Source organism: Salmo salar, chromosome ssa17 (assembly GCF_905237065.1).
Source record: "Salmo salar chromosome ssa17, Ssal_v3.1, whole genome shotgun sequence".
Taxonomy (NCBI): Eukaryota; Metazoa; Chordata; class Actinopteri; order Salmoniformes; family Salmonidae; genus Salmo; species Salmo salar.
This window is the reverse complement of record NC_059458.1, coordinates 69,298,860-69,318,642: the sequence shown is the minus strand read 5'-3', so window position 1 is coordinate 69,318,642 and position 19,783 is coordinate 69,298,860. Positions and strand designations below refer to the sequence as shown.

At 42.4% G+C, this 19,783-nt stretch overlaps 1 protein-coding gene across 1 annotated transcript in view; it reads right to left on the bottom strand.

Annotated features, from left to right (window-relative positions):
- Positions 1-19,783, bottom strand: part of LOC106609637 (sodium- and chloride-dependent GABA transporter 1) — a 28,186-nt gene continuing 8,403 nt past the window's right edge. Inside the window, exons 3-15 of the mRNA XM_014208597.2 lie at positions 19,262-19,396; positions 18,885-18,985; positions 15,489-15,598; positions 14,850-14,982; positions 13,784-13,918; positions 13,531-13,634; positions 11,622-11,746; positions 10,333-10,445; positions 9,867-9,998; positions 9,614-9,716; positions 4,047-4,147; positions 2,179-2,346; positions 1-1,116 (exon numbers count right to left, since the gene is read on the bottom strand). Coding sequence (XP_014064072.1) covers positions 1,021-1,116; positions 2,179-2,346; positions 4,047-4,147; positions 9,614-9,716; positions 9,867-9,998; positions 10,333-10,445; positions 11,622-11,746; positions 13,531-13,634; positions 13,784-13,918; positions 14,850-14,982; positions 15,489-15,598; positions 18,885-18,985; positions 19,262-19,396 — 1,556 coding nt within the window. The 3' untranslated portion in view covers positions 1-1,020. The remainder of the gene's footprint in view (positions 1,117-2,178; positions 2,347-4,046; positions 4,148-9,613; positions 9,717-9,866; positions 9,999-10,332; positions 10,446-11,621; positions 11,747-13,530; positions 13,635-13,783; positions 13,919-14,849; positions 14,983-15,488; positions 15,599-18,884; positions 18,986-19,261; positions 19,397-19,783) is intronic.

The window sequence follows — 19,783 nt, the reverse complement described above, 5'->3', positions numbered from 1 at the left end:
TATGTTTGCTTTTATTGAACTGAAAGAATACCCAACCAAATCCCTTCTCATAGTACACATTTAGCCATGAGACATTTTAATTTGTTTTACTCCTGGCTTGTACAGTACCTTTATAGAGGGCTACTTTATACAGTACATTATTGACCACATTTTGTTTCATTTCATACACTATTACAGCATTTGGACTCACAGAATAATATTTACAGGTCAACACTATTGAAAACAAACACAGTATCTTCACGTAAGAGCCAGTTATAAACATTTAAGAAATGTTAATATATTGTACAAGCCGTTATTTATAGTACAAACTGTTATTAAAACTGTTACATCAAATGCTAAACGCTACCTCTAATGAATATGTACTGTATACAGCATCGTAGAAGAAACAGCCATAATACATTCAAATAAAAAAAAATGTTTTCAATTTATTCAGATGCTTTACAAAATGCTTTGTATTTGTTCGTAAGCCGAAGTGGGCCACAATGACTTTGTACAGATCTGAAAAGTTGGTGTCACCTTATTAATTGTATACAGCGTTGTACCACAGAAGAAAAAACATTGTATTGTTCAATAATACAGTCCATTATATTATGTGACCATTCAGTTCCAGAGGATACATATGGAATGGAAGCATTTTGGCCAGGGCATCTCCCATGATGCCTCTCTCTGTCTGAATACTGGGGTGTATTCATTAGAGCAAGACTGTAGCAAATAGTTGCAAAACGTTTCGCAACAGAAATCGTTCACTCCTAACGGAAACAAGAGTTTCTATTGGACAAATTCAGGTAGGTCACTCCCCGTGTCATTCTGTTTGCTTCTGTTGGCTTTCATTTGGTTCATTTGGTTCCTAGTGAATACACCCCTGTGTTGACTAGGTCAGGAATTCTGGGTGGAAGTTGCCTGTAGGAACAGATCTAGGATCGGTTTACCCACCCAAAAATCCTAATCTTAACCATTAGGAGGAAAACGCTAAACTGACCTTAGATCAGTGCCCAGGAGTCAACTGTATCCTATTCCCAGTTAGACGGCAGCTTCGCCCACACTTCCTGTGTGTGAATTCTGGTGTGTGACGGCAGCATGTTCACAAGGTGCGCTGGTGGTCATCTTGTGCCAACGCTGTTCAGGACAGGCAGGGAACCAGCAATGAGGGATACTTTCAACTACAGTTTAAAGGTGATTTCTCATAATACTTTCAACCAGAACTAGGTTCAAATAGACTTGGAAATACTTTGTTTGAGCCCACCTGGAATTCCAGTTGGGTAGTGTTTGCCCATCTTTTGGGACTATTCTATTGGTTCATGGTGCCAGGCAAGCTCAGTCATGCACAAATGCCATTTGAACCCAGGTCTGCTTTTGACTACATTATAAAGGTAATCTTTTCTATTATAATGGGGCTGTTTGATAAATTAAGTTTTATAGCTAGAGCAATTTATTCATTCTTCTCATATGTGAAAGAGGTGGAGTGAGGGGAAAACCGGAGAGAAAGGAAGAGGTGTATAAAGAGATGAAGGCCGTGTTTGAAAGCATCAATTCTACTCAGTAGCTGATCACCGACTAAGCAGACTGACTGGTCTACAATCATATTAAAACGTTATTAAGGATGCAAGGTGATTTGTAGATCAGTCAGTCTACTCAGTTGGTGATCAGAGACTGATGCTCTCAAACACAACCAGAGACTGGCAAGAGTGAAGGGACAGAGAGAGAGAGAGAGAGACAGAGGGGGGAATGTCAGAGAGAGAGAGCGAGAGAGAGAGAGAGAGAGAGAGAGAGAAAGAGAGAGTGGGGGCAGAGAGAGAGTCATAGAGGGAGATATAAAAAATAAAATGGAACAGAGTGAGAAAGAACCAGAAAGAAAGAGCAACTGAGAGAGGTAGAGATGTCTAACCAGTACCCAATCTGTCTCTACCCCTTCCTCTTAGCCTGAGAGAGGTAGAGATTTTCTAGCCGGTCCCCAATCTGTCTCTACCCCTTCCTCTTAGCCTGAGAGAGGTAGAGATTTTCTAGCCGGTCCCCAATCTCTCTCTACCCCTTCTCCTTAGCCCCAACCCTCGATATTTGCAGATCTGTATAGTGGAAGCAACATGGTGCAAGCATCTATCTATCCAGACCCTAGGGCCAAAGTTAGGGCCAAAGGGGAAGGATATGGAGCATAGTGGGATCTGCTGGTTGACTGTGTACCTGTTTGATGCCGCCCTTGGTGGTGCAGAACATGTAGATGACATAGCCTGGCACAAGAACCATGGATGACAGAGACATGACCCAGCCAATCCCCTGTCCCCACGCCGGGTACACGTACTTCCCCAAGGTCAGGGGGGTCATCTCAATGGCACTGAAGGTAAACACTCCCTGCACACACAGAAACATTTACATTAGGTGAGGTAATAGGTGATGTTCCAGGCCGACTACATCGCAGATGTATACCAGATCTCCAAATAATTACCAAATAAAATTAGCCGGCTGGCTAAAACCGGTACTTCTACTGAAACGTTGATTAATGTGCACTGTCCCTGTAAAAATAAAATAAACTCAAAAACTAAAAATAAACACCGGCCAGCGAGATAGGACAAGCTGGCAAAGTGGGACAAGTCGGCATGCACGCCAGATAGGACAAGTTTGACAGCTGGCCAAATAAAACAAGCCGGCCAGATAGGACCATCTCTTGTCCTATCTGGCCAGTCAGGTAAGACAAATCAGCCTGGATAAGTTTGGCCAGCCAGTCAGATAGGATAAGTTGGCCAGACAGCACAAGTCAGTCCGGACAGGTAGGACATGTTCGGCCAGCCGGCCAGATAGCATAAGTTTAGCCAAATAGGTTAAGTTGGGCCAGTTAGTAAGTGATTAACTGAGTAGGGGAGAGAGGTACTACATCACATAGTCAGAATAACGATAGCAGCCCATAGATATGTCTAGAACATTGATCTTCCCATTTTGATACAGCCCTATGGGCCACTGAAAACATACTGCACTACATGCCTTTTCTCACGACTAACTCCTCCACACATTTATTGTGGACAGAGACTGATTGTGAACACTGAGCAGTGTTGTAACTGTCATAGTGTTGTTCTATTCTTGTCCCATTTCTTACTTCAGCAATACTTCACTTCATATGTCTGGCAGCTTTGTTTTTTGTATTGTTTTGTGTGTGTTTTTGTTTTATACTAAATGGTAAAAGAAAATCCATTAAAATAAAATACACGTATACTGAACAAAAATATAAATGCAACATGTAAAGTGTTGCTCCCATGTTTCATGAGCTGAACGCAGGAACTTTCCATACACACAAAAAGCATATTTCTCTCAAATTTTGTACACAAATTTGTTTACATGCCTGTTAGTGAGCATTTCCCCTTTGCCAAGATAATCCATCCACCTGAAAGGTGTGGCATATCAAGATGCTGATTAAACAGCATGATCATTACACAGGTGCACCTTGTGCTGGGGGCAATAAAAGGCCACTCTAAAATGTGCAGTTTTGTCACACAACAATGCCACAGATGTCGCAAGTTTTAAGTGAGCGTGCAATTGGCATGCTGGCTGCAGGAATGTCCATCAGAGCTGTTGCTAGAGAATTGAATGGTAATTTCTCTACCAAAGTCATTTTAGAGAATTTGGCAGTATGTCCAACCGGCCTCACAACCGCAGACCATATATATGGCGTTTAGTGGGTGAGTGGTTTGCTGATGTCAACGTTGTGAACAGAGTGCTCCATGGTGGAGGTGGGGTTATGGTACGGGCAGGCATAAGCTACGGACAATAAACACAATTGCATTTTGTCTATGGCAATTTAAATGCACAGAGATACCGTGACGATATCCTGAGGCCCATTGTCATGCCATTCATCACCCGCCATCACCTCATCTTTCAGCATGATAATGCACGGCCCCATGTTGCAAGGATCTGTAATGTATACATTATGCACTATATAGGATATAGGATGCCATTTGGGACGCAACCAGTGTTTCTGAGATACAGGGTTAAGTATGATTTCCCTGAGGATTTAAACACATTCAAAACCAATGAAAAGCCTGAATGGAAATGGCAGTTACCAGGCAGATTGCTGGAGTGAAGAACTTCCAGCAGAGCTTCCACCAGCCACAGGGCCGATAGCCGATCATCTCTTCAATGTCCCCATAGAACTTATCAGCTCCTAAGACAGAGCGAGAGAGGAGAGAGAGCATTGAACAAACTACACAAGGTGACGATTTATAGGTTATATGTCAAGACAGCCCAAATGTTATCTGTAGGCTATATCCCAAGTGGGACTGTTGATGTGCTTTTGAGTTAGCTAGGCAGACAGCTGTTGTTGACTTACTCAGTGAAGTGAAAACTTGGATAAGCAATAACTTTTTTAACTAAATTACAACAATACTGAGATCATGCTCATGGGCCTAAACTCCCTCATCAAGAAACCTGGTCAACTTAGCATGACAGGGTTAGTGGAAAATAATAAAGGAAAATATATTTTTAAAAGATATGTACTGTGTAGATATACAGTACCAGTGAAAAGTTTGGACACAAGAAGTCATTGTCTTTATTTTTACAATTTTCTACATTTTAGAATAATAGTGAAGACATCAAAGCTATGAAATAACACATGTAGTAATCAAAAAAGTGTTAAATCAAAATATAATTTTATATTTGAGATTCTTCAAAGTATTATTCACTGTATCACATTCTTCAAAGTAGAATCTCAAATATAAAGTAGTGTGCAAAGCTGCCTTGATGACAGCTTTGCACACACTTGGTATTCTCTCAACCAGCTTCATGAGGTAGTCACCTGGAATGAATTTCAATTACAGGTATGCCTTGTTACAAGTACATTTGTGGAATTTCGTTCCTTCTTAATAAGTTTGAGCCAATCAGTTGTGTTGTGACAAGGTAGGGGTGGTATACAGAAGATAGCCCTATTTGGTAAAAGACCAAGTCCATATTATGGCAAGAGCAGCTCCGTTTCCGTTTCCAGTTTCAGAGATTTTTGTAGTTCGTTCCAGTCAAATAAGCAAAGACAAATGACAGCCCATCATTACTTTAAGACATGAAGGTCAGTCAATCCGGAAAATATCAAGAACATTGAACGTTTCTTCAAGTGCAGTCACAAAAACCATCAAGCGCTATGATGAAACTGGCTCTCATGAGGACTGCCACAGGAAAGGAAGACCCAGAGTTACCTCTGCTTCAGAGGAAAAATTCGTTAGAGTTAACTGCACCTCAGATTGCAGTCCAAATAAATGCTTCACAGAGTTCAAGTAACAGACCCATCTCAACATCAACTGTTTAGAAGAGACTGCGTGAATCAGGCCTTCATGATTGAATTGCTGCAAAGAAACCACTACTAAAGGGCAACAATAATAAGAAGAGACTTGCTTGGGCCAAGAAACACGAGCAATGGGCATTAGACCGGTGGAAATCTGTCCTTTGGTCTGATGAGTCCAAATTTTAGATTTTTGGTTCCAACCGCCGTGTCTTTGTGAGACTTTGTGAGACCTCCGCATGTGTGGTTCCCACCGTGAAGCATGGAGGAGGAGGTGTGATGGTGTGGGGGCGCTTTGCTGGTGTCACTGTCAGTGATTTATTCAGAATTCAAGACACACTTATAAAATATATTTTGATTTGTTTAACAGTTTTTTGGTTACTACATGATTCCATATGTGTTATTTCATATAAATGTACAGTTGAAGTCGGAAGTTTACTTACACTTAGGTTGGAGTCATTAAAACTCATTTTTCAACCACTCCACAGATTTCTTGTTAACAAACTATAGGTTTGGCAAGTCGGTTAGGACATCTACTTTGTGCATGACACAAGTAATTTTTCCAACAATTGTTTACAGACAGATTATTTCACTTATAATTCACTGTATCACAATTCCAGTGGGTCAGAAGTTTACATACACTAAGTTGACTATGCCTTTAAACAGCTTGGAAAATTCCAGAAAATGATGCCATGGCTTTAGAAGCTTCTGATAGGCTAATTAACATCATTTGAGTCAATTGGAGGTGTACCTGTGGATGTATTTCAAGGCCTACCTTCAAACTCAGTGCCTCTTTGCTTGGCATCATGGGAAAATCAAAGGAAATCAGCCAAGACCTCAGAAAAAAATTGTAGACCTACACAAGTCTGGTTCATCCTTAGGAGCAATTTCCAAACGCCTGAAGGTACCACGTTAATCTGTACAAGCAATAGTACGCAAGTTTAAACACCATGGGACCATGCACCTGTCATAACACTCAGGAAGGAGACGTGTTCTGTCTCCTAGAGATGAATGTACTTTGGTGCGAAAAGTACAAATCAATCCCAGAACAACAGCAAAGGGCCTTGTGAAGATGCTGGAGGAAACAGGTACAAAAGTATCTATATCCACAGTAAAACGAGTCCTATATCGACATAACCTGAAAGGCCGCTCAGCAAGGAAGAAGGCACTGCTCCCAAACCACCGTAAAAAAGCCAGACTACAGTTTCCAACTGCACATGGGGACAAAGATCGTACTTTTTGGAGAAATGTCCTCTGGTCTGATGAAACAAAAATAGAGCTGTTTGGCCATAATGACCATCGTTATGTTTGGAGGAAAAAGGGGGACACTTGCAAGCTGAAGAACACCATCCCAACCGTGAAGCACGGGGGTGGCAGCATCATGTTTGTTGTGGGGGTGCTTGCTGCAGGAGGGACTGGTGCACTTCACAAAATAGATGGCATCATGAGGATGGAAAATTATGTGGATATATTGAAACAACATCTCAAGACAACAGGAAGTTAAAGCTTGGTTGCAAATGGGTCTTCCAAATGGACAATGACCCCAAGCCTACTTCCAAAGTTGTGGCAAAATGGCTTAAGGACAACAACGTCAAGGTATTGGACTGGCCATCACAAAGCCCTGCCCTCAATCCCATAGAACATTTGTGGGCAGAACTGAAAAGCGTGTGCGAGCAAGGAGGCCAACAAACCTGACTCAGTTACACCAGCTCTGTCAGGAGGAATGGGCCAAAATTCACCCAACTTATTGTAAGAAGCTTGTGTAAGGCTATCCGAAACGTTTGACCCAATTAAACAATTTAAAGGCAATGCTACCAAATACTAATTGAGTGTATGTAAACTTCTGACCCTCTGGGAATGTGATGAAAGAAATTAAAGCTGACATAAATCATTCTCTCTACTATTATTCTGACATTTCACATTCTTAAAATAAAGTGTTGATCCTAACTGATCAAAGACAGAGAATTATTACTCGGATTAAATGTCAGGAATTGTGAAAAACTAACTTGTATGTAAACTTCCGACTTCAACTGTATATGTCATCATGTTTAGTGTTCTCCATGGTCAGTCTGTCATCATGTTTAGTGTTCTCCATGGTCAGTCTGTCATCATGTTTAGTGTTCTCCATGGTCAGTCTGTCATCATGTTTAGTGTTCTCCATGATCAGTCTGTCATCATGTTTAGTGTTCTCCCTGGTTAGTCTGTCATCATGTTTAGTGTTCTCCATGGTCAGTCTGTCATCATGTTTAGTGTTCTCCATGGTCAGTCTGTCATCATGTTTAGTGTTCTCCATGGTCAGTCTGTCATCATGTTTAGTGTTCTCCATGGTCAGTCTGTCATCATGTTTAGTGTTCTCCATGATCAGTCTGTCATCATGTTTAGTGTTCTCCATGGTTAGTCTGTCATCATGTTTAGTGTTCTCCATGGTTAGTCTGTCATCATGTTTAGTGTTCTCCATGGTTAGTCTGTCATCATGTTTAGTGTTCTCCATGGTCAGTCTGTCATCATGTTTAGTGTTCTCCATGGTCAGTCTGTCATCATGTTTAGTGTTCTCCATGATCAGTCTGTCATCATGTTTAGTGTTCTCCATGATCAGTCTGTCATCATGTTTAGTGTTCTCCATGGTCAGTCTGTCATCATGTTTAGTGTTCTCCATGGTTAGTCTGTCATCATGTTTAGTGTTCTCCATGGTCAGTCTGTCATCATGTTTAGTGTTCTCCATGGTCAGTCTGTCATCATGTTTAGTGTTCTCCATGATCAGTCTGTCATCATGTTTAGTGTTCTCCATGGTCAGTCTGTCATCATGTTTAGTGTTCTCCATGATCAGTCTGTCATCATGTTTAGTGTTCTCCATGGTCAGTCTGTCATCATGTTTAGTGTTCTCCATGGTCAGTCTGTCATCATGTTTAGTGTTCTCCATGGTCAGTCTGTCATCATGTTTAGTGTTCTCCATGGTCAGTCTGTCATCATGTCTAGTGTTCTCCATGGTCAGTCTGTCATCATGTTTAGTGTTCTCCATGGTCAGTCTGTCATCATGTTTAGTGTTCTCCATGGTCAGTCTGTCATCATGTTTAGTGTTCTCCATGGTCAGTCTGTCATCATGTTTAGTGTTCTCCATGGTCAGTCTGTCATCATGTCTAGTGTTCTCCATGGTCAGTCTGTCATCATGTTTAGTGTTCTCCATGGTCAGTCTGTCATCATGTCTAGTGTTCTCCATGGTCAGTCTGTCATCATGTTTAGTGTTCTCCATGGTCAGTCTGTCATCATGTTTAGTGTTCTCCATGGTCAGTCTGTCATCATGTTTAGTGTTCTCCATGGTCAGTCTGTCATCATGTTTAGTGTTCTCCATGGTCAGTCTGTCATCATGTTTAGTGTTCTCCATGATCAGTCTGTCATCATGTTTAGTGTTCTCCATGGTCAGTCTGTCATCATGTTTAGTGTTCTCCATGGTCAGTCTGTCATCATGTTTAGTGTTCTCCATGGTCAGTCTGTCATCATGTTTAGTGTTCTCCATGGTCAGTCTGTCATCATGTTTAGTGTTCTCCATGGTCAGTCTGTCATCATGTTTAGTGTTCTCCATGATCAGTCTGTCATCATGTTTAGTGTTCTCCATGGTCAGTCTGTCATCATGTTTAGTGTTCTCCATGATCAGTCTGTCATCATGTTTAGTGTTCTCCATGGTCAGTCTGTCATCATGTTTAGTGTTCTCCATGGTCAGTCTGTCATCATGTTTAGTGTTCTCCATGGTCAGTCTGTCATCATGTTTAGTGTTCTCCATGGTCAGTCTGTCATCATGTTTAGTGTTCTCCATGGTTAGTCTGTCATCATGTTTAGTGTTCTCCATGATCAGTCTGTCATCATGTTTAGTGTTCTCCATGGTCAGTCTGTCATCATGTTTAGTGTTCTCCATGGTTAGTCTGTCATCATGTTTAGTGTTCTCCATGGTCAGTCTGTCATCATGTTTAGTGTTCTCCATGGTCAGTCTGTCATCATGTTTAGTGTTCTCCATGGTCAGTCTGTCATCATGTTTAGTGTTCTCCATGGTCAGTCTGTCATCATGTTTAGTGTTCTCCATGGTCAGTCCGTCATCATGTTTAGTGTTCTCCATGGTCAGTCTGTCATCATGTTTAGTGTTCTCCATGGTCAGTCTGTCATCATGTTTAGGGTACTTATACTTATTTTATTATGTGATTTTATAACTGTTGATCCTGCTGGTTTTCTTGTGTATGTAAAGAGACTGTGTTATTAGTATTAATTGTAGCTGTGCACATGGATCATGTTTAAACAGGATGTATGCCTGTAGAAAACAACAATGATAGATCCTATATTTTCCTAATGGTATAGAAGCTTACTGTTTCCTACCATATAACCAGGAAATCGAGATGGTTTCGAAGAAGACGAGGAAGAGGAGGCACATCCCGCTGGCAGAGTAGTAATCAAACAGCTTGAAGACGTACAGACCCCCCTGGGGAAGCATCGCAGCCATAGAGGATTGTTAAAAGGCTAAACACACACACACACACACACACACACACACACACACACACACACACACACACACACACACACACACACACACACACACACACACGCACACACACACACACTGTGTTACCTGTGTAATGTTGGAGAAGCCGATGAGGAAGGAGATTAGACAGATGCCGAGGATAAAGACCTTCTTCCTCTTCCTCAGCACCATGGGGAACTCATCCATCAGAGCTGTGACGAAGCCCTCCACAGTACAGAACTACAGGCAGAGCACACAGGTTAACACACACACACACACACACGTTGGTTCACTCAGGTCTTGCACCAGAGAACTCTAACAGGCTACCAACGTCTGCAGGGTCACCTGGACGCTTCTGTTCAAAATGAAAATAACAGTGGTAATTCTATGTAACGTCTACTCAGTAGCAACAAGCCACTTGTAACATATCTACCTGCCGTTCTGTTATTGTCTTTGTTCTGCTGTAATGAATTGTAATGTTGGCTTGTCTGTTGTCTGTCTGGTTCTCACCACTAACACCTCTCTTCCCTTGCTAGTTATCTGGGTGTCAGGTGACTCGAGGTGGGATCCTCACCTGGCTGTCTAGCCCCAGCATCATCAGCATGGAGAAGAACAGGATGGCCCACAGGGAGGACATGGGCAGCTGAGTCACGGCCTGGGGGTAGGCCAAGAACGCCAAGCCTGGGCCTTGAGTTAGACACCACACCAATCACAGAGAGCTAAGTCTAGGCCTTAAGTTAGACACCACACCAATCACAGAGAGCTAAGTCTAGGCCTTAAGTTAGACACCACACCAATCACAGAGAGCTAAGTCTAGGCCTTGAGTTAGACACCACACCAATCACAGAGAGCTAAGTCTAGGCCTTGAGTTAGACACCACACCAATCACAGAGAGCTAAGTCTAGGCCTTGAGTTAGACACCACACCAATCACAGAGAGCTAAGTCTAGGCCTTGAGTTAGACACCACACCAATCACAGAGAGCTAAGTCTAGGCCTTGAGTTAGACACCACACCAATCACAGAGAGCTAAGTCTAGGCCTTGAGTTAGACACCACACCAATCACAGAGAGCTAAGTCTAGGCCTTGAGTTAGACACCACACCACATCATTGAGCCTCAGCCCACATTGCATAATCACACTTCACTGCACACCTCAAATGGACACAGTAATGCACACCATGATAATTATTGTACCATATGAAATCTCTTCTGTTGAATAAAAAGCGTATGTTTTACTTCCGTCCTGTATTGTATCTTACATGCATCTAAGAAACCAATAATTTACTGATTAGGATCACTATTACCCCTTTTATCTTGTGTCAGAAGAAGTTCTGCTGATTTTAATTCTTCCTCTCTAATCAGGGACTAATTCAGGCCCTCGGGCACAAGTTGAGTGGAGTCTATGGCCAATCAGTGGCATTAATCAATTCATTACTTTTACTGTATCAAGAAGAAGATAACCAGTGACGCAATGACACTATAGGACAGGTGTCAAACTCATTCCATGGAGGGCTGAGTGTCTGCAGGTTTCCACTCCTCCCTTGTACTTGACTGATGAATTAAGGTCACTAATTAGTAATGACCTCGCCTCACTTGGTTGTCTAGGTCTTCATTGAAAGGAAAAACCAAAAACCCACAGACACTAGGTCCTCCATGGAATGAGTTTGACTCCCCTCCCTCTGAACATACTCTATATTTTATTTAGACATTGTCCTTTCCAGCACTGTTTCAGAAACTATACTGGATGCGTAATTAGACTAGGTCAGTACAGCTCGGTTTGACTCTGTAGTGTTAATCAGGAACAGCTGACTCCAACGTCAATAACAGTGAATGCTGCAGTAGGGTGAGCTAACTGCACTGTACCGGAGGCAGCTAGTTCCTGGACAGGCTTCTTGGTGATGTACGACATGAAGCCCACAATGGAGAAGATGACGAAGCCCGCAAACATGCTGGTGAAGGAGTTTATACAGCACACGATGAGGGAGTCCCTGACAGGAGAGAAAAACACAACCCATGTTTGGTGTTGGTAAGTAGACAGGACACCATAATGGAACACCACAGAAGAAAGAAACAAGAAAAGGACAGAACAAATTAAAGCAAATAGAGGAAAGATGTAGTGGAACCCAGAAGTATAGAATCAAAGCAAATAGAGGAAAGATGTAGTGGAACCCAGAAGTATAGAATCAAAGCAAATAGAGGAAAGATGTAGTGGAACCCAGAAGTATAGAATCAAAGCAAATAGAGGAAAGATGTAGTGGAACCCAGAAGTATAGAATCAAAGCAAATAGAGGAAAGATGTAGTGGAACCCAGAAGTATAGAATCAAAGCAAATAGAGGAAAGATGTAGTGGAACCCAGAAGTATAGAAGCAAAGCAAATGGAGGAAAGATGTAGTGGAACCCAGAAGTATAGAATCAAAGCAAATATAGGAAACATGGAGTGGAACCCAGAAGTATAGAATCAAAGCAAATAGAGGAAAGAGGGAGTGGAACCCAGAAGTATAGAAGCAAAGCAAATGGAGGAAAGATGTAGTGGAACCCAGAAGTATAGAATCAAAGCAAATAGAGGAAAGATGGAGTGGAACCCAGAAGTATAGAATCAAAGCAAATATAGGAAACATGGAGTGGAACCCAGAAGTATAGAATCAAAGCAAATATAGGAAACATGGAGTGGAACCCAGAAGTATAGAATCAAAGCAAATATAGGAAACATGGAGTGGAACCCAGAAGTATAGAATCAAAGCAAATAGAGGAAAGAGGGAGTGGAACCCAGAAGTATAGAAGCAAAGCAAATGGAGGAAAGATGTAGTGGAACCCAGAAGTATAGAATCAAAGCAAATAGAGGAAAGAGGGAGTGGAACCCAGAAGTATAGAATCAAAGCAAATAGAGGAAAGATGTAGTGGAACCCAGAAGTATAGAATAAAAGCAAATAGAGGAAAGATGTAGTGGAACCCAGAAGTATAGAATCAAAGCAAATAGAGGAAAGATGTAGTGGAACCCAGAAGTATAGAATCAAAGCAAATAGAGGAAAGATGTAGTGGAACCCAGAAGTATAGAATCAAAGCAAATAGAGGAAAGATGTAGTGGAACCCAGAAGTATAGAATCAAAGCAAATAGAGGAAAGATGTAGTGGAACCCAGAAGTATAGAATCAAAGCAAATAGAGGAAAGATGTAGTGGAACCCAGAAGTATAGAATCAAAGCAAATAGAGGAAAGATGTAGTGGAACCCAGAAGTATAGAATCAAAGCAAATAGAGGAAAGATGTAGTGGAACCCAGAAGTATAGAATCAAAGCAAATAGAGGAAAGATGTAGTGGAACCCAGAAGTATAGAATCAAAGCAAATAGAGGAAAGATGTAGTGGAACCCAGAAGTATAGAATCAAAGCAAATAGAGGAAAGATGTAGTGGAACCCAGAAGTATAGAAGCAAAGCAAATGGAGGAAAGATGTAGTGGAACCCAGAAGTATAGAATCAAAGCAAATAGAGGAAAGATGTAGTGGAACCCAGAAGTATAGAATCAAAGCAAATAGAGGAAAGATGGAGTGGAACCCAGAAGTATAGAATCAAAGCAAATAGAATGGTTCCATCATCTAGGTTTTTAACATGTAACAGAGGTGGTTTGATGAGCCTTACCTGAAGATGTGTGTTAGCTCTCTGAGAAAATGCACAGGCTTTAGCTCATTCTTGATGCACACATGAGACCCAGGTTTGAAACTAGTGGGTCACTAACAGGGACATAAGGCATAAAGGAGTGGCTGTGGGGGTTGCTTACCTGTACACATCGTTGTTGAAGGAGTTGTAGCTTCCCAAGGCGATGAGCGAACCCAGACCCAGTCCATAGGAGAAGAAGATCTGAGTGGCAGCATCCAGCCACACCTGGGAGAGTAGTCAGACAAAAACACACATTTTTTAAGAACAGTTTTCACATTTCAAGACATTAAATATATCTTATTTTTCCTGTTGACATTTCAGTGTCTGCATAGACATATGGTCTGTGAGTGTATGACTCTTAGGGGCCACCGTACCTCAGACTTGAGGAGTTTGTTGAAGTCGGGGGTGATGTAGAAAAGGATGCCCTCCTTGGCCCCGGGGAGAGTGACCCCACGAAAAAACAGGATGAACAGCATGAGGTAGGGGTACGTGGCGGAGAAATAGACCACCTGAAGAACAGATAGGGGACAGAGAAATAGACCACCTGAATAACAGATAGGGGACAGAGAAATAGACCACCTGAATAACAGATAGGGGACAGAGAAATAGACCACCTGAAGAACAGATAGGGGACAGAGAAATAGACCACCTGAATAACAGATAGGGGACAGAGAAATAGACCACCTGAATAACAGATAGGGGACAGAGAAATAGACCACCTGAATAACAGATAGGGGACAGAGAAATAGACCACCTGAATAACAGATAGGGGACAGAGAAATAGACCACTGAAGAACAGACATGGTGTATTGGTGAGGAGTGAACCGGTGGGTAGTTGACTAACTAAAAACCCCAAATGAGGGTGAACTTCCAGCCTCAATGGTACATGAGCAGACTGAAACATTCCCCACTAGGGACTGAAACATTTTACTTCCTGCTCGCCTGCCTCGCCTTCCTCTCCTGACAGAGATCTGTGAACGTGCTTTGCACTTTGTCAAATAATGATTGTGATTAATTGGTAAATTCCATCAAGGCCAGGGCCTTGGGGGAGTTAATTTTCTGCTTTGTGCAGTTCACATTAAACTCCAATTACACTCAGAGCAGAATGCGAAGATGTGTTCCTTGCTCATACATTTATTTTCTTAAAAAGTGAGCGTTAATTTAACACCCCCTAACTCGAGTAAGTTGTTAATGCATTTGTTTTGCCAGGTTACCGTCATGGACGGAGGCTGTGGCCTGCTGCATATATCAGTTTGAAGTTTAGTATATGATGTTGCTGAAATGGATTTAGCCATTCTATCAATTGTATTGTGGTTGATGTGTCTTTCAGGTGACGAGAGTTTTCATTAAATACCTTTTGAGAGAGAGAGAGAGAGAGAGAGAGAGAGAGAGAGAGAAAAGAGAAGGCAAAAAGAGAGTAATAATAAGAGCAGGGCTGACCTTCCCTGTCCACTCCACTCCTTTCCAGATAGAGAAGTAGACCAGGATCCAGGACAGAGCCAGAGTTCCAGCCAGGGGCCAGCGCACCTCACCAGGCTCCTCCAGACCACTGGACAGCTGGTGCATGTTCCGCCTGGTGGACACACACACATACCGGTCAGTGCGGTCACACACACACACCGGTCAGTGCAGTCACACACACCTGGATCACACAGACACATGCATACATACTTTCGGACAGGTTATACACACACATGATCACACACACACATACAGACAGACAGGCCACACTCACAAACAAACAGTTATGCACACTCTCAGGTAACCCACACACACGTTTAATATGCACACATACACATTTTCCACCTTTTACACCATGCTTTTCACATGACTCAGTGAAAAATTATAGAAGTTTAACACTAGAAATGCCTGGCCTCAAGGGACCCCACTTCCAGCCAATGACGTGTCTTTTGGACATCAACAACCTAACAGTCTAATAAATACATTCCATGTATGCTATCGGAAAAACAACCCTTTGGTTGTATTTATGAAGGTCATTAGTATATGATTTTTTTTTTCAAAGAACATAATAGCGTTTTCATTGATTTATGTTAATGTAGGCTAAATGATTTGACGTACTCCCAGAACTCAGTGACGGCACTGGTGAGGTTGGTGGTGTCTGTCAAACTGTAGTTGGAGAAACATTTCTCTGTGTTCCACGGGTTATCACAACCCTCCCACGGCAAATCCTAGAGAGAGATAGAGACAGATGGATGGAGAGAGAAGGAGAGACAGAGGGGGAGAAAGAAAGGACAGAGGGGGTGTCATTGTGTCATCCAAAGAGACAAAGAGGAAGACAGAAATAGATGAGAACAAGGAGTTGAGGGGGGAACAGAAAGACAGACAGACAGACAGACAGACAGACAGACAGACAGACAGACAGACAGACAGACAGACAGACAGACAGACAGACAGACAGACAGACAGACAGACAGACAGACAGACAGACAGACAGACAGACAGACAGACAGACAGACAGACAGACAGACAGACAGACAGACAGACAGACAGAAGATTAGCACCAACATGCATTAGCATTGGCCATTGCATAAAGGAGAACATTGGAGAGCAGAGAGCTATTTAACTCATACAGTAGGGTAGTAATCAATAATGTATGGTAGGAGCCTCCTCCCCAGGCTCAGAGCTGGCTGGTACAGGAGACTATTATGGTAGGAATCTATGATGTTTTATGATGGAGTGAGTAACTTGTGTCACCTTTGTCCTGTCCTCTACTGCCTGCTTGTATTTATTTGTATGTGCTGTTAGTTTGTCATAGGAACCATTCCACACAAGAAGCTCCCTCACAATAAAATAGAGTCATTTGAATTGAAGTCAATGGATGCAGGGTTTTCATTGTCATGTAGAAACTAAAGGTATTTCTACCTTGTATCTAATTGCTGCAAACAATCCTTTGGTTATATTTATGAAGGTCTGAGGTAAGGTCAAAGAACATAATAGCATTTTCATTCATTTATGTTACTGTAAGCTATATGTAAAAACTACAAACCACTAAAACCACCAATCTCCCGTGGAAGGACTACGTATCTGACCAAATGACATCTCAGTTAACCGAGATGAAAGAACCCGTAATGGAGTCTCAGGTACACTCTGTGCTTAGAACCATTTTATTTTATTTCCTGTTCTCAGGTTATCATCATCATCATATATGTATTTCTTCACCACTTCTGAGTGGAAAGCTCTTAGTGTCTCAGATTGTCTGCTTCATTTCAGTGATGTCTCCTCTCTCTCTCCTGTCTCCCTCCCTCTCTACCCCCGCTCCCTTTCTCTCTCTACCTCCAACTGCCTCTCTCTCTCTCTCTCTCTCTCTCTCTCTCTCTCTCTCTCTCTCTTCTCCCCGCACACTCCTGACCCATCTGATTGTGCTCCTGTCTGGTGTGAGAAGAGTGGTGATGGAGACTGTCTGTACAGATATAGTAACTCTGTCTCAGGTCTTTGTGTGGAACAAAATGAGCAGCCACAGAACAACAGGAGTGAGAACACTATTAAGTGAACTACTCAGTAACTCTATTGACTAAGTCTGACTAAGGCCTGCATATTTCTTAGAGCATTTGTTATTTATAGTCTATAACGTATTCAACCCACACTGATTTCTGGTCAGGTCACTTGGTTAAGCTATGAAGTCACAGCAAAGAATATACTCCTTGAAGGACAATAAACTATTCCATTTATGTACAGCTTATTCCATAGCCTGGTTCCAGATTTGTTTGTGCTTTCTTCTGAGTCGGCAACAGAGCACAAACAGATCTGGAACCAGGCTATGACCATAGGAGTCAATGACCGTTGAAGTTAGAATATGTGGGCAACTATAAATACCTAGGTGTCTGGTTAGACTGTAAACTCTCCTTCCAGACTCACATTAAGCACCTCCAATCCAAAATTAAATCTAGAATTGGCTTCCTATTTCGCAACAAAGCATCCTTCACTCATGCTGCCAAACCTACCCTCGTAAAACTGACTATCCTACCGATCCTTGACTTCGGCGATGTCATTTACAAAATAGCCTCCAACACTCTACTCAGCAAATTGGATGTAGTCTATCACCATTTTGTCACCAAAGCCCCATATACAACCACCACTGCGACCTGTATGCTCTCGTTGGCTGGCACTTACTACATATTCGTTGCCAAACCCACTGTCTCCAGGTCATCTGTAAGTCTATGCTAGGTAAAGCCCCGCCTTATCTCAGCTCACTGGTCACCATTGCAACACCCACCCGTAGCATGCGCTCCAGCAGGTATATTTCACTGGTCATCCCCAAAGCCAACACCTCCTTTGGCCGCCTTTCCTTCCAGTTTTCTGCTGCAAATGACTGGAACGAATTGCAAAAATCACTGAAGCTGGAGTCTTATATCTCCCTCTAACTTTAAGCATCAGCTGTCAGAGCAGCTTACTGATCACTGTACCTGTATATAGCCCATCTGTAAATAGCACACCCGACTAGCTCATCCCCATATTATTACTTACCCTCTTGCTCTTTTGCGCCCCAGTATCTCCACTTGCACATCATCATCTGCACATCTATCGCTCCAGTATTAATGCTAAATTGTAATTATTTTCACCTCTTTGGCCTATTTATTGCCTACCTCCCTACTCTTTTACATTTGCACACACTGTACATAGATTTTTAATTTTTTTTGTGCTATTGACTGTACATTTGTTTATGTGCAACTCTGTGTTGTTTGTTTTTGTCGCACTGATTTGCTTTATCTTGGCCAGGTCACAGTTGTAAATGAGAACTTGTTCTCAACTGGCCTACCTGGTTAAATAAAGGTGAAATAAATAAAAAATGTAAAAGTTGGCAAGACAGCAGAAACAGATCTGGGACAGATATTTTACTGCATTGTTGAGGAGAGTTAGCAAGCAAGCATTTCACTGTACCGTGTGCATGTGACCAATAAACGTTGATTTGATTTGACTGGGCTACTACTTTCTAGTGTAGTGATGTCACCTACTGCTCTGAAGGAGTTGAAGAGATAGTAAAGGGCCCAGGCGATGATGATAATGTAGTGTGGTGATGTCACCTACCGCTCTGAAGGAGTTGGAGGTAGTAAAGGGCCAGGCGATGATGATAATGTAGTGTGGTGATGTCACCTACCGCTCTGAAGGAGTTGGAGGTAGTAAAGGGCCAGGCGATGATGATAATGTAGTGTGGTGATGTCACCTACCTCTCTGAAGGAGTTGAAGAGGTAGTAGAGGGCCCAGGCGATGATGATAATGTAGTGTGGTGATGTCACCTACCGCTCTGAAGGAGTTGGAGGTAGGAAAGGGCCAGGCGATGATGATAATGTAGTGTGGTGATGTCACCTACCTCTCTGAAGGAGTTGAAGAGGTAGTAGAGGGCCCAGGCGATGATGATAATGTAGTGTGGTGATGTCACCTACCGCTCTGAAGGAGTTGAAGAGATAGTTAAGGGCCCAGGCGATGATGATAATGTAGTGTGGTGATGTCACCTACCGCTCTGAAGGAGTTGAAGAGGTAGTAGAGGGCCCAGGCGATGATGATAATGTAGTAGATGTTGAGCCAGAAGGAGAGCACCACTGAGGCCAGACCAACCCCTGTAGGGGAGGGAGAGGTACAGGTCAGTATTAACAAACAATTAGTTAACTAACTAGGAACTGCTGTAGCTAACTTTTATTTGTCTTTGAGATATGTGTATATCTATTTTGTTGGATTTTTATATGAACTACAATGAGCTTGACTCCTCAATCATTTTTCATGTGTTGCATTTGTATGTATATGCATTCTTTAATTGTCTAATTAATGTAATCAAACAATCAATCACCTACCTAGACTATCTGTCAATATGTGGGGAGATTTTCAACATATCTCACCTTTCATCATAGGCATTAGTTTGGTCCACACCCCCAGTCCCCCCACCGAGGTGAACTGGCCCAGTGACGTCTCCAACAGGAACAGAGGTATGCCAGCAAACACCAGGGTGAGAAAGTACGGGATCAGGAAAGCCCCTGTCACCGGACCAGGGCACAGTGTGACAGAACAGGAAGTGTGTTTCACATGTACACCAAAGATATCCTCTTTCATCTGTGTTTATACTTTTACTTACGGTCTGCATCCCCATTCTCAATCCTTCTCTAACGTGCACTTGCACACTTACTATCATGGATTTTAAAAGCATGGTGTAAGCATTGTCTGGAGCTACAGGAGGCTGCTGAGGGGAGGACGGCTCATAATAATGGCCAGGAAGGTGCGAAAGGACACCATTTGATTCCATTCCACCATTCCACTCCAGCTATTACCACAAGCCCATCCTCCCCAATTATGGTGCCACCAACCTCCTGTGCTGGAGACAGTTTTTACCACAGGAGGTTGGTGGCACCTTAATTGGGGAGGAC